Genomic DNA, 14368 nt, shown 5'->3' with positions numbered 1-14368 from the left:
ACTTAATCTACATACAAAATATCCAGATTACTGATTCCCATCATTTAAGATTGATAAGAAATTAAAATACTTAATGTTATACTCTGTAAACAATCTTTATGATAAGTGTAGTCGTGACATTGGCCATAAAATCTTTATTACTGCATCCAAACCATCATTTTTTTATGGATATGCCTCGTGCTACCTATTCTATAAAACCATTAGTTATATGACTGGTGCAAAATTTCTTGGCCATTTTCATTCCATTTGTGGTGGGGGAGAGGGAGGGGTTGCCTTTTAAGAACTTAAAACAGAGAGTTTTCATATGTAAGATACAAAGGAAATTTAGGTGACATGCAAACATATATATTATGGTGATGCTGATAACAATGGAGACGAGTTATGATCTCCAAGAAGTGTCGAATGATAAAAGTTGTGAGATAACTTGAATAAAGTTATTTAACAACTTTTACCAGCAACACCAATAACGTCAAAATTTCCTAGTTACAAAATTAATCATAATGTTGACAGAGTTTATGGAGAGTTAATGAGGAAAAATTTTAATCAATGAATCAAACATTGTTAAGAAAGATAAATTTTAATGGCAAACAGATGATGATACAAAATATATATGAGACATAAAGACCTGCTTTTAATTACACTGAGAAAAAGTATAATATATGGTATGTACATAAATTGTTCATACAGGAGTGATTTACACAGTTTATTATACAGCAAAGGCGTAGATTTCAATCCATTACTGAATTTCTTCTCCTAATTGGTGAAGCTGGAAAATAAGTAAATCATTTTTAAAAATATCACACAAAAACACGGCCTAGAAAGTTAAATTATTTATCTTTTGATGAATTATACCTAAATCTTCTAAAATTAACGTGACGCACAATGACAATTATTTTACTAGAAGAAGTGGAAGGCCAAACCTGCGCTAGGTAGATGATGTGGAAGAAGATTGTACCAGTGGCGGATCTAGCCGATGATTTTGGGAGGAGCCATCCAAAATTTTTGAACAAATTCCCCAAACATTTTATTATAATGAAGTTTAAAGACTCAATTTTAGGCTATATTTCGAAACCTCAGGTGAGGGGGTGTATTTAGGTATTTTTATGCTAATTATAACAGCATTAAGCATGCATCTTGTTCATAACCTATCTGTAATATTTCAAGAGATATAAGACTATCACTAAATATTACCCTAAAAATACATACAAGTACACATTATACAAAAGGAACATATAGAAAACATTTAAATTTGACATGAAAATAGAAATAATTATAAAAAAAGAACAAAAATGCAATAATTACCTGCTTTAAAAATCTATCTGCATTCACAAGATCAGAGCAACCATAAATAATTTTCTTTTGCATAGGATTCGTTTTTCCCTAATGAAATAAAAAGTGAACATTGAAAAATCATAGAAAAACTAAAATCTCAATAAAAATCACACATAAATACTGCAGATATTCTTATATGATTAATATACAACAGCATGAAGTATAAAATAAAAGATTCTTCTTTTCTTTTAAAAGGATTTTCCTTATAATGAAAGCACAAGTTTATTTGAATATATTTGTGAGAGCTTGTCTTATTTATTTTTAATTCAGGAGACAAACATGTGGTATTTCCATAACTTTAGTATATAATTTATCCGTATAATTTTTATTTTTCACCAAGATATCTTAATTTTTTAAGATCATTTTGGGTCTACATTTTTTTATTGCAATTTTGCTTTTGATTTTAATTTTAAGATCCTATTGTGATCCTGATACCTCCCCCTCCCCAGAACTAGTCGTCAGTTATCTCCAAAAAAAGTTAAATAAGAAAAAAAAAACAAGAACGTGATCTTATAGTCTAAAAGACTTTATATTTAACTATAAAAGTCTAAAAGTAATAACTTTTAATTGTATTCAACTATATATTTACTTAATACATAAAAAGTAGTCGAAAACTTTGTACTGTGTAGTGAATAAAATATGACAACGTATATAAAGTACAAATTCAGAATGAAAAAAGGTTAAAAAACCAACAAACAGCTGTTTCGGCACTCTAAAATACAAGTGCCATCATCAGTGCAATTAAAAACGAAGACAGGTTCAACCCGACTAAAACACAGTCGAGGCGAACAATGGAATGAGAGACGAGTTGTGAAAGATAGAGTCTTCGTTTTTAATTGCACTGATGATGGCACTTGTATTTTAGAGTGCCGAAACAGCTGTTTGCTGGTTTTTTAACCTTTTTTCATTCTGAATTTGTACTTTATATACGTTGTCATATTTTATTCACAATATATTTACTTGTTTTAATGAAAAGGCAACTCAATTTTTTCACCATTTCCAAAAAAAAAAAAAAAAACCTCTATTCAAAAATGTGTTTTGAAATAAAATATGTTTTTTCGATAAAAACAAGTACTTAAAACAAGCATTATAAACCACCATTTATCTAACCAATTGATGTTGCTGAACAATCAGTTTTGAATTACTTTGCTTCAAAAAAAAAAAAAAAAAAGAGATTATCATACAATCTGTGGCAGCATATGAAATATATCTTAAAAGTTTAATTTAGAGCTGTTTATTCTTGAATTCCATTTTATAAAATATGGTAAATGAATATAACAAATTTAATGTAGAAAAAACTGAATTCACAACTTGAAAAAAACCGAATTTTAATTGATTTGTCACTTTTTTTCATACTCAAATAAAAAAACAACCGAAGCTAACTAAAATTTTTATTTCATAATTAAACAAGTTATTCTAAATTTTATTTGTAGTTTTAAAATTCAGTATCATATTTTTGAGCATTTTTTGGGGCTGATTCGATTTTGAATCTGCGTTGCAGACTGTGAAGAATTTCACTGCTGGATATAGTCACACTTTTTTGAACTTACAATATGCCCTGGGATGCAGCTCAATTAGCCTACATATAAATACAGCACAGTGAGTTGATATAAAACATTACGGAAAAAAAGCAGGTACCTTTGTATAATCTATTAAATTTTGGTACTCTATGTAGTTTCCACCGCCAACAACAAACACAACAGCCTGAAAAATGTCATTGAATTAATATATGGTTGAAAACCTATTTTTACTCAAATCATAATGACAATGCAGTTAGTTCACTTAACTTACAAGAATAGATGTCACTAATTAGTTGACAATTTAGCGGAAAAACTAAATGCATGAATATACAGTTTGGAAAAAATCAGGACACTTTTAATATTCTTTAATGTGTGTAGCATTTTATTGAACTAGAAAAAACAGGAGTTTGAAATACAAATTAAATTAGGTTAGTAAAGAGAAAAATGGCGGTGAAAATTCATTGGGCAATACTAATTAAGAAACAAAATCAAATAATCCTTTTAATATTTCTCCCTAATACATCTCCATAGAAAAAAAAAAACATATAAAAAAAGTACAGTTAAAAGAAATCTGATTATAAACTTTTGAGAAAACTTGTGCGGAATTGATTGAAAAAAACTATACAAAACCTGTGTGGCTGGATTACAATAACTAACTTGTCCATCTGTAGTTATTTGTAACATCATCTTTTCTCAGTTCTATGAAACTTCAAATTCAATTAAAAAGTAAAGAGGAAGATGAAATTTTTTTTCGAGAAACACACTTCTAATGACATCTACAGTTCAAGCTCCAATTTTCTCAAAAATCACGCTTTCTTGTAATGCAAAATAGGATATTGCTTGGTAGATAACTACTGCAAACTCACTCAGGAGCAGGAAAAGTTTCCAATGCTTCAATTAAAAGGCAATATTTTTTTATCAATTGATAGAAGCAATTAGAAAACTATAGCAAATGTCAAACAAATACAGCAATTGTATTTTCTTATATTTAATTATTCTGAAGTAGTAACTTTGTTTTCCAAAGACATAAAAGCTTTGGATTGCAATTATTATGTGCTGTAATAGACTTTTTTTTTCTTCTTTTTTTAAGAAAAAAATTGAAATAACATAAATTCACTAAATGCCTAAAATGGTTGTGTTTTGATCCATAGAGCCATATTACTTGTATAGTGATTCTATAAGATGTGATAAAATCCTTTTTTACCCTGGAAAGATTTAATTTTTTTAGCGGTAGTCGAAAAAAAACCCCACAAAACTTAACGTTTTATTCCAGAAGATTTTTTTTTTTTTACTTTTTTCATCGTTGTGAAAAAACAAAACTGAATTACAAAATTTTTTCAATTTGTTATGAAAATAGAAATACACATCAATAGAAAAAGAAGAAGAAAAACACATCATTTATATTCAAAATACAATTTTTTGCAGCTTTCCTGCCAGGTTTTCCAGCGGATGAAACCTTAATTTCGTCAGTGTTAATGAAACTGCAGTATCTATGCGAGCGTGCAGTGCCTATGAGAAACTGTAGTTCTGTTTTTGATAATAGCTTGTTTTTTATTTCTTGAAAGAGAAACAAAATATTAAAGAGATTCAAAGCCTCTGGAATTTCTTCAATTTTTTGAAACTAAAAAATAAATTTTAGAGTTGTTGGTTTCTTAGATGAGAAAGTTCAGAATTTTTTTTGCAGATCTTTAAAAAAAAATATTAATCACTTTAAAATACCCTTAAACCGATGAGTCTGAAAGAAGAGGCATGCTTGCTTTTACTGCCCAGGATTTGAATTGATACGTTTTGCTTGTACACATACTTATAACTTAAACAGTTTGTTAGATGTCTCTTACTTTAACTTTTTAACCATGGGACAGGGTGATGTTTGTTTCCAGTGCTTTTCATCATATCTGTGTAATATAACAGAATGTTATCATATTTAAATCATAGAGTTCAAAGGTTTAAAATATCGGAATTAAAAAAAAAAATTAAAAAAAAAAACATACATGTTCGTGCTTCAGAATTCTTTTGAAGAAAGTAATTTGAAGCAAATCTGTTTCTGAGTCTGAGACTCATTTACCTGTATGCCTTGAATTTAACTGTTATTGCTAAAAAAAATTTATCAATACAAAATCGAACAAAAATTGGCTCAAATTAAAAAGTAAAAGAAGGGAATAAGATTTTTGGCCATACTGTTGTGAGCAAAAAAAAAAAAAAAAAAACCAGTTAAAATTTAACTGTTCCATTGAAAGCTAACAGGGGTCTGGCCAGAGCAAATTTGGGTCCGTTAACGGACCCTTCACGAAAATCCGATCAACCAAAACGGACCTTTCACAAAAATCCGATCAACTAAAACGGACCTTTCACAAAAATCCGATCAACCAAAACGGACCCTTCACAAAATTCTGGTAAACAAAAACGGATCTTTCACAAATTGTTTATTGAAAGAGCAAATCTCAAATTAAAATAATACAGCATATTTAAAGTTAAATTAGAGGAATCAACTTATACAAAATCAGCTAATTTTGCAAAAGGAAAAAAAAATCTGCACTCTTGTGATGCTCCTGCAAGCCATAAATAATTACTACCGCCAAATAAATATAATGCCTGTTGTTGGTTTCTTTGAAAGAAACAGCTGAAAGTCAGTTTGGTTTATAATTTTTGCTTGTTTGTTTTATGCAGCGGTGTTGTTGTAAACTTCTTTGGAAAAGCGTCAACATTCTCTGAATAGGTGTAGTAAGTACTTTTCTCTCCACTCATGATTTAATCATCAATAATATACAGCGAAATGAATTTAGAACTACAAAGGATGGTATGGGTGGGGCGGATGTGATCGCTTCAGATAGGGTTACAAAATTTAAACTTATCGCCACTTAGTGTCTGGTGGTGCGATGTTAAACTGTTATTTTGGGAGAAAGTTATAGGGTTTGGTTTTTCGATACTAAAAAGGATAATTAACTTTAAATAAGCTTTTATTTACCGTTATTGTTTTCTATAGATGTCTACATTTTGAAAAACGCAATCTTTTTACATCCGATATGAGAATCATATTTTATTCTTTTTTTCAAGCTAACTTCGCTTTATTAGGATGAAAATAAATGAAAAATCTTTATTTTTGTAACAAAGCTTATTTCAAGTTTTTAAAGGGGAATTCCATTTTCTTTTATGAGTCAATAATTAAAATGCTGAATCGATGGTTTATTTTTTATTTTATTTATTTTTGCTTCAACTGTGTCCAGATATTAATGATATACTTATCATAGGACTCTAAAATGCAATTCAAAAGTAATTTTATCAAAAATATTTATTTTACAAGCCGTTTTTATACTTTTGATTCCTTCATTTTGAGGATTGCAATCTCTTTGTATCCGCTGTGGAAATCTGATTTTTCGAATTTTCGATGTTTAGTACGCTTAGTTAAGAGGTAAACAAATAAAATAATTTCTAGTATAATTTAACATGCTGTAGAATGGTAGATAAATATTGACACTTGAGGGGTGCCCATCTCCCAGGGAGCGATGCCTCCCCCCTCTCTTCAAATACTAGAAAAACACTCAAGAATGATATTCTCAACAGAAAAGAGAGAAAAGACTCAACTTTAAGTGTCAATGATGCAGTTTCCACCATCTCAAGAGTCTAAACTTTCGTTTTTACAAGAAAAAAATTTTTTTTTTTAATTATTTGATTTTTCACAAAAATAATTGATTTTTTACAAAATTATTTTATTTTTCACAAAAAACGGACCCTGTGAAAAATCCTGGACAGATCCCTGGCTAATGTGGGACAGACACTCATTTTCACATCCAAAAAACCTATTTTCAGCTCCCCTCTTCCCTCGCAATATTTAATAATTTTATTTTTAACTTTTTGTTTTGTTCTTACCAATATTTTTACCACACAGTCTATCTTTCATTATACTTTTCCTTTACTTTTTCACTTTCATCGAAAGTAAGCTAAAAATGAGTCACTAAATACAAGCATCTTATATTCGAATTTAAAAGAAATGTCAAGTGCAAGATAAATGGAGGAATACTTACATCTTGGAAAGGAGCACGATTTCTAGGAACCATGGAGCTAAAAAAAGATAAAAGTAATTTTTTTGAAAGTGCTTCTATAGGCAACACCAAAGATTTAAAAATTTGCTCACAAATATTTCGTTAAAGAATCAAATTAAACATAACTGACTCTGTAAAATTGAGCTTATTTTTATTCGTTAAAATAAGTTTCTCAAAATTATTTGGAGTTTTTTTTCCCCTTTCCTGCGTGGAAATATTAACAATATACTAGCACAATGAGGTTCATATTCTCAACATCAAGATTTCAGGACTATAGGGGCTACACAGTTGTCTGGGCATTGTAAACAAGTAAATTGGTAAGTGTTGTTTTTCATTAATAATATCACTTATTTTGTAATGAAAAAGAGGTTCTTTGCAACCGCCAAACACGTGTCTGGACTAACCTGCTATTTTGTGCAAAAAAAAGAAGGTTGCAGCGGATTGGAAGATTTACCCCAAAAATGTTTCAAAATTAAAGGCTTAAAAACACAACTCTCTGTGATATTTTCTAAGGGTTCATGCCCCTCATTTGGATTCATGCATTGGTGCAACACTTGAATTTGCCATCTCCTCAGCAGTAGCTACCCAGGGAAAAGGTCCTGGAAAGTTCCCCGCTATGTTTGGCATTGCCTACAAGCATTTTTAATGTGATTAAAAATCGAAATCATCCCCAGAGTTACTGCCTTGATAAAACTAAATATAATGACTATGAAAGACCTTAGAAAGCCGTGACTCATCAAAAACTGATTTAACGACACACATGAGGCTGAACTACAGTTTTGAAACCATTGTGTCCACAGCTTTGTACAAAGCCATGAATTTAACTTAACACAACTTCAATTTCAAAAAAAAAAAAAGGCATCGTAAACCCATACCAGATTTTCAGTCAAAAAAGAACCCTTAAATATAAATATAATTTTAAAATAATTAATTAAAATATTGGATGATATAGAATCAAGTAAATGAACACTATTGTTGTAAAACAACAGAAAAAAAAATGAAGTGGCTAAAGAGTGAATACGTTGAAGGTAAAAGAACACATTTAAAATTCAAAAAAAAAAAAAAAAAGCTTAGCAGCTTAGCAATTATCTTTTTTTTTTAACTCACACCACCCACAAATATGAGAATTTATTACAGTCATAAGGCAATCTTTTCAAACTAATCTTACAGTAAACTGAGTTTAAAATTAAGTTTATAATATTAGGTATAAAATAAATTTAATACCTTTAACGCCTCAAATGAAGAAAATATGTTTCATCACATATGCACATATAAACATTTTTAAACATGCCTGAATTATGCCTCTATTCTGAATATCCTAAAAGGTACTAAAAATAATAATAAACAAATCAAGTACATAAAAATTTAGTTTTAGACACATTTGCAAGACTCCATTTTTGCTCCAATATTTGAAATGCTAGCGTATTTAGCCTGAACGAATAATAAATTTGACAAAAGGATACTAGAAAATGAATCAGAGCAGCTGCATGATAAACTTCCGATTAAAAATAAAATATATAACATTTGATAGGTTGAATATAATTGAAAATATTTGGAAATAATTTCGGAAAAGAAGTAATTATACCTTTCATTAACTCTTAAATCCATTACTGATGCACAGTAAATATATGCAAAGTAAAAATTAAGATGGCAACTATTTTGTGCAAAATATTACATGATTAAACCATACAAGAGATTACACTCCCTTTTATAATTACACTTAAAAAATTTCTCTCTTAGACAGATATTTTTAAAAAAACTTTTGGGTTGATTTCATAGTAGACAGCCCTTTAACTCACACAGCTTTTCTGCCATATAATTTTACTACAACTGCCAGACTTTTAAATCATTTTTACAGTACATTATTTCCCATACTAAGTTTGGGTGTGACAAAGTTACATAGTGAGTTTAGTTTAAAGTCCAACAAAAGAAGTAAAACTTTTATAACATATCAGGGCCATATACAAGAGGGGGGGGGGTCTTAGGGTTGACCCCCCTGAAAAGTTAAGTTTGACATTTATAATTAAAAATTTCCAAAAAATTTTGTTCAAAACCCAAATGTCTTTCATATGCATATTAATTGCATAAAACGCTTTCATAATTGATAACCCGATGACTTGAACATTAGCACAAACAGGGCAAAGCTCCACATGAAAGTTTTTAAACCCTCCCCGAAATTATTTTCCGGCTTTTTTGCCCAGTAACATATTTTAAAGCCAGGGTTCATACTCTACTTGGATGAAAAAATTCCATGACTTTTCCAGGACTTTTTCATGACTCATGAAAATTTCCATGACCTAGTTACATGAAGAGAATAGTACTATTTCATATTAAACTTGCCCTTTTTTTTTTGGAAATGAGCATTAGCAAAACTTCTTTGTGAATGCCACTACCTGATTGAAAAAATATCGGTGTACACCTAAAAAACTGTATAATTCTTGTCTGTTTTCATCATATACGTTTAAGTTAAGTAAAACTACAGTGAATGTCGCTTAAATGTCGACTATTTTTTATAAACAGGCAGAATAATAATGATTGGGGAAAAGGTTGAATGAATCCAGTGGCGCCGACTCCATGGGGCCTGAGGGGGCCCGAGCCCCCTCAAAAAAATTTTTGAGGGGGCAGAGCCCCCCCAATAATTTAAGAAAATTATTAGTTATTTAATGCTTTCTAAACTCACAAATTTGTCTCAGTATTTTTTATTTTCCTTGTTTGAAGATAGTAATCTTTCCTTGTTTGAAGTACCTTGTAAAATACATTCAGCAATGAGTTACAACAAATAATTTTTATGGTTAAAAGCAGGTTAACTGAAAACGAGTGGTGTGAATAATGATAGTGTTACGGTGCTGCGAGCGCTTAAATTTGTCCCAGTGTGCGAACCTGCGGATAGTCTGTCCGATCAACAATGGGATGCGATTGAACAACTTTCATAACCACCGAGATATTTTTGATGAATTGGATATTCGACCAGACGTCAACGACTTCAAATTCAGTAATCTAGTCAGGCGGTCGACATTCGCACCTTTCTAAAAACAGCCCTAATATTGGTATTTAAAGCAAGTTTAAAAATCTCTGTAATAGAGAATTAACTACATACAGAATGTTAGATTCAAAATTTCGAAATATTAGTATTATTTTATTACCGTATTACTATAGTACTACATTAGTTATTTTCAAATACTTAAATATTTTTAGGGTATAAGACTCTATAAAAACCCGCTATTTACATGTTATGTTAACTTTATTAAACAAATTAACTGTGGGATATTATTTTTATTTAATGAACTCTGAGCCTTATTCAAAGCAAGCTTAAATTAGCTACAGTGCAGAACCTTTTATCCGGGAACCAAAAAACCGGGAAACCAGAAAACCGGCACCTTTTTGCAGATTTTCCCGCCATATTTAAAAAATAAGCATATTTGGCAATTTTTGAAACACTAAGCATTTTTTAAAAATACCTAAAAGAGTATGAACAGTTTCTTAATAAATATTATATTACTCTCACAAATAACTTTTGAAAATGTTTACAACAAGAAGTTCCGTCTAGAACTAGACGAGCCTACTTTCCCGTATACCCATACTACTTTCTAGTACCTGATCAATATTCTGAAAAAAACCTCAAATCGCAAATTTTTTCAAACATATTTTTTTTAATATTTTAAGCTGATTTCTAGGAATAAAATATTCCTTACTTTTCTTCAAAAAAACGAACAAATAAAATAGCAGCACCTTTTAAACAAAGCAGCTAATACACTTCTTTCCATTAAAAAATTTTTTTAACAGCTTTCAAAACGAAAAAATAGTAATAAGTTCATTAAAATAAATACATCATATAAAAAAAATCGTTTCTTTTTCCCCTGTTGCCGAAAATAATTTTTTAAACGAATTAATGCACTTACCAAAATAAAAACAAGAAGTTCCGTCTAGAACTAGACGAGCCTACTTTCCCGTATACCCATACTACTTTCTAGTACCTGATCAATATTCTCAAAAATAGCTAAAATCGCAAATTTTTTCAAACATATTTTTTTAAATATTTTAAGCTGATTTCTAGGAATAAAATGTTCCTTACTTTTCTTCAAAAAAACGAACAAATAAAATAGCAGCACCTTTTAAACAAAGCAGCTAATACACTTATTTCCATTAAAAAAAATTTTTAACAGCTTTCAAAACGAAAAAAAAAATAATAATAAGTTCATTAAAATAAATACATCATATAAAAAAAATCGTTTATTTTTCCCCTGTTGCCAAAAATAATTTTTTAAACGAATTAATGCACTTACCAAAAAAAAAAAAAAACAATAAAATGTCAACTTAAAGAAATAATTTTCATTGTCAAAAAAAAAAAAAAAAAAAAATCGTCTGCGCATATTTTTCGAGTTTATTCACCAAAAACTAAATACCTAAATTAAAACTTCAGCGTGAAAATAAAACAAATCATATCAACAATAATTATTTCACAGTTAAAGCCACAGCAGCGGAGTCGGAGTCGGAGTCAATCTCATTTTGGGATAAAAGAGTCGGAGTCGAATATCCAAGAATCGGAGTCAGTCATTTGTCCTCCGTGTATAAATGTTTGCCAAAGCTACGAAGTCAGAGTCGAAGTCGGGGAGTCGGAGTCCGATTAATTGTCGGGAACAGGAGTCAGAGTCGGTGTCAGGTCCCCCTAAATTCTCGGAGTCGGAGTCTGGAGTTCGGCGTCAAGAGCTATTTACAACAAAATTTGTTTGAAATAAATCCGCCTTCAAGTACGGAATCTACATTGACTTTCAGTTTCCCCGTAGGCGCCAATGTTAAGGGATTTGAACTGTTCAAAATTGAACAGAAAATTGTTCAAATCAAAAAGATATTTTATATACAAGTTTTTCATCAAAAGCTTTTTCCTACAAAGTTTGTTTGAAGCAAATTCGCCTCACACATCGGAATTGCCTTGAATTTCCCCGTAGGAGCTAATGTTAAGTTTTTTTGAACTGTTCCAAATTGAACAAAAAATAGTTCAAACCAAAAAGCGAAATATGGGAATGAGGTGTCCTTGCCGAGATCTTTCGAACAAAAAAAAGTTTGTTCGAATCGGACTATTCATTCAAAAGTTATTAGGGGGGGACAGACAGACAGACCGACAGACAGACAGACCGACAGACAGACAGACCGACAGACATTTATCCCCATCTCAATACCCTACTTTCCAATTTTTAATTTTTCGATATTTATTTAATTATTTTATTTATTTTTGACTTTTTTTTTTGTTTTTCGGGATATTTTTAAGATGCATTAAGCCTTCTTTCATGCTTTTTTCTTCTTTTTCTGACTTTTACTGGGAAAGTAGGCTAAAAAACAATAAAATGTCAACTTAAAGAAATAATTTTCACTGTCAAAAAAAAAAAAAAAAAATCGTCTGCGCATATTTTTCGAGTTTATTCACCGAAAACTAAATACCTAAATTAAAACTTTAGCGTGAAAATAAAAACAAATCATATCAACAATAATTATTTCACAGTTAAAACCACAGCAGCGGAGTCGGAGTCGGAGTCAATCTCATTTTGGGATAAAAGAGTCGGAGTCGAATATCCAAGAATCGGAGTCAGTCATTTGTCCTCCGTGTATAAATGTTTGCCAAAGCTACGAAGTCAGAGTCGAAGTCGGGGAGTCGGAGTCCGATTAATTGTCGGGAACAGGAGTCAGAGTCGGTGTCAGGTCCCAATAAATTCTCGGAGTCGGAGTCGGGAGTAGGTCGTCAAGAGCTATTTCCAACAAAGTTTGTTTGAAGTAAATCCGCCTTCAAGTACGGAATCTACATTGACTTTCAGTTTCCCCGTAGGCGCTAATGTTAAGGGATTTGAACTGTTCAAAATTGAACGGAAAATTGTTCAAATCAAAAAGATATCTTATATACAAGTTTTTTATCAAAAGCTTTTTCCTACAAAGTTTGTTTGAAGCAAATTCGCCTCACAGTTCGGAATTGCTTTGAATTTCCCCGTAGGCGCTAATGTTAAGTTTTTTTGAACTGTTCAAAATTGAACAAAAAATAGTTCAAATCAAAAAGTGAAATATGGGAATGAGGTGTCCTCGCCGAGATCTTTCGAACAAAAAAAAGTTTGTTCGAATCGGACTATTCATTCAAAAGTTATTAGGGGGGGACAGACAGACAGACCGACAGACAGACAGACAGACCGACAGACAGACAGACCGACAGACAGACCGACAGACATTTTTCCCCATCTCAATACCCTACTTTCCAATTTTTAATTTTTCAATATTTATTTAATTATTTTATTTATTTTTGACTTTTTTTTGTTTTTCACGATATTTTTAAGATGCATTAAGCCTTCTTTCATACTTTTTTCTTCTTTTTCTGACTTTTACTGGGAAAGTAGGCTAAAAACGAACTTCAAAGGGTTATACTTTACGCGGTGCAAAATTTCCGAAATATTTTCTTGAATTAAAAAGTACACTCGTAAGTCTGAAATTTTCGTGTTTTATTCCAACTGAAAACTAAAGAAATGATATTGTCGCATTCCAAGCAATATTTAATTAAATGGACTTTCATTAAAACCATTTAGAGCGTAAGTGACGTCGCGAAAGTGCGGGAAGTGCCGAAACTAGATTCGCGAATTTTCCGGATAGTAAGTAGATCGTGGGATCTAGAAATCAATTAACGCAAAACTGTAATAACTCTGCAAGAACTCAAAAATCAAATTCCTATTGATATTAACTTAATGCAAAAGCAATTGATGTCAATAACTACCGTAATTGCAAACACCAAAACTTTAAAAAAAAATTTTTTAAAAAGCGCGTTCATGAATACAAACCTTTTTTTATACACTGTAGTAGAAAAACCGCACATTTACGTTCAAAAACTTGTTTCGTGCCATTCCCTTCATTTTCTTTCGCTTTAAAACATGTTTAAAATTCTCTCTCATAAGTAGTTTTTAATATTTCAAAATTTATAAGCATTTCTGAACTGTTTTCTTATTATTTTAATATGTATTACTATTTATTATAATAATTTAAGTTTTATAAGCAATTGGCCAATAGAGCTTTTTAGCGATCCAGAAAACCGGGAAATTCAGATATCCGTGATAGCGATGGTCCCGAACTTCCCGAATAATTGGTTCTCTACTGTATTTCACTTATTAATCAAAGTGCGACAGCAATATCTTATGCTTTATTTTTTTTAATGATAGTTTATTTAAATATAATTTCAATCTTTTCATATATATATAAATTCACTATTCTGTAATAGTCTAAAAACAAAATTATTATACTATAAATTAAACTATTTTTTTACGAAAACACCGTACATGTGGGGTTTTCTTTTTTTTTTTTTCGTTTTTCAAAGCCAAAACATGTGTCGAGTTAGCGAGAGTAGAGTTTTCGGGGCTCTAATGTTGATAATATATTACTCTAAAATGCTTAAAAAACTGTAAAACTTACTTTCTCCATCTCCAATTTAGAAAATTTCCCGGGGTTAAACCC

The 14368-nt window shown here is 30.5% G+C and overlaps 1 protein-coding gene across 1 annotated transcript in view; it reads right to left on the bottom strand.

Annotated features, from left to right (window-relative positions):
• Positions 1–558: 558 nt before the first annotated feature.
• LOC129235253 (sec1 family domain-containing protein 1-like) overlaps positions 559–14368 on the bottom strand; it is an 89682-nt gene continuing 75872 nt past the window's right edge. The window contains exons 22-25 of the mRNA XM_054868963.1: positions 6875–6911; positions 2971–3036; positions 1303–1380; positions 559–766 (exon numbers count right to left, since the gene is read on the bottom strand). Of these exons, the coding sequence (XP_054724938.1) occupies positions 737–766; positions 1303–1380; positions 2971–3036; positions 6875–6911 (211 nt within the window). The 3' untranslated portion in view covers positions 559–736. The remainder of the gene's footprint in view (positions 767–1302; positions 1381–2970; positions 3037–6874; positions 6912–14368) is intronic.

The sequence above is a fragment of the Uloborus diversus genome, chromosome 2 (genome assembly GCF_026930045.1).
Source record: "Uloborus diversus isolate 005 chromosome 2, Udiv.v.3.1, whole genome shotgun sequence".
NCBI classification, from domain to species: domain Eukaryota; kingdom Metazoa; phylum Arthropoda; class Arachnida; order Araneae; family Uloboridae; genus Uloborus; species Uloborus diversus.
This window is presented reverse-complemented; position numbering and strand designations above follow the sequence as displayed.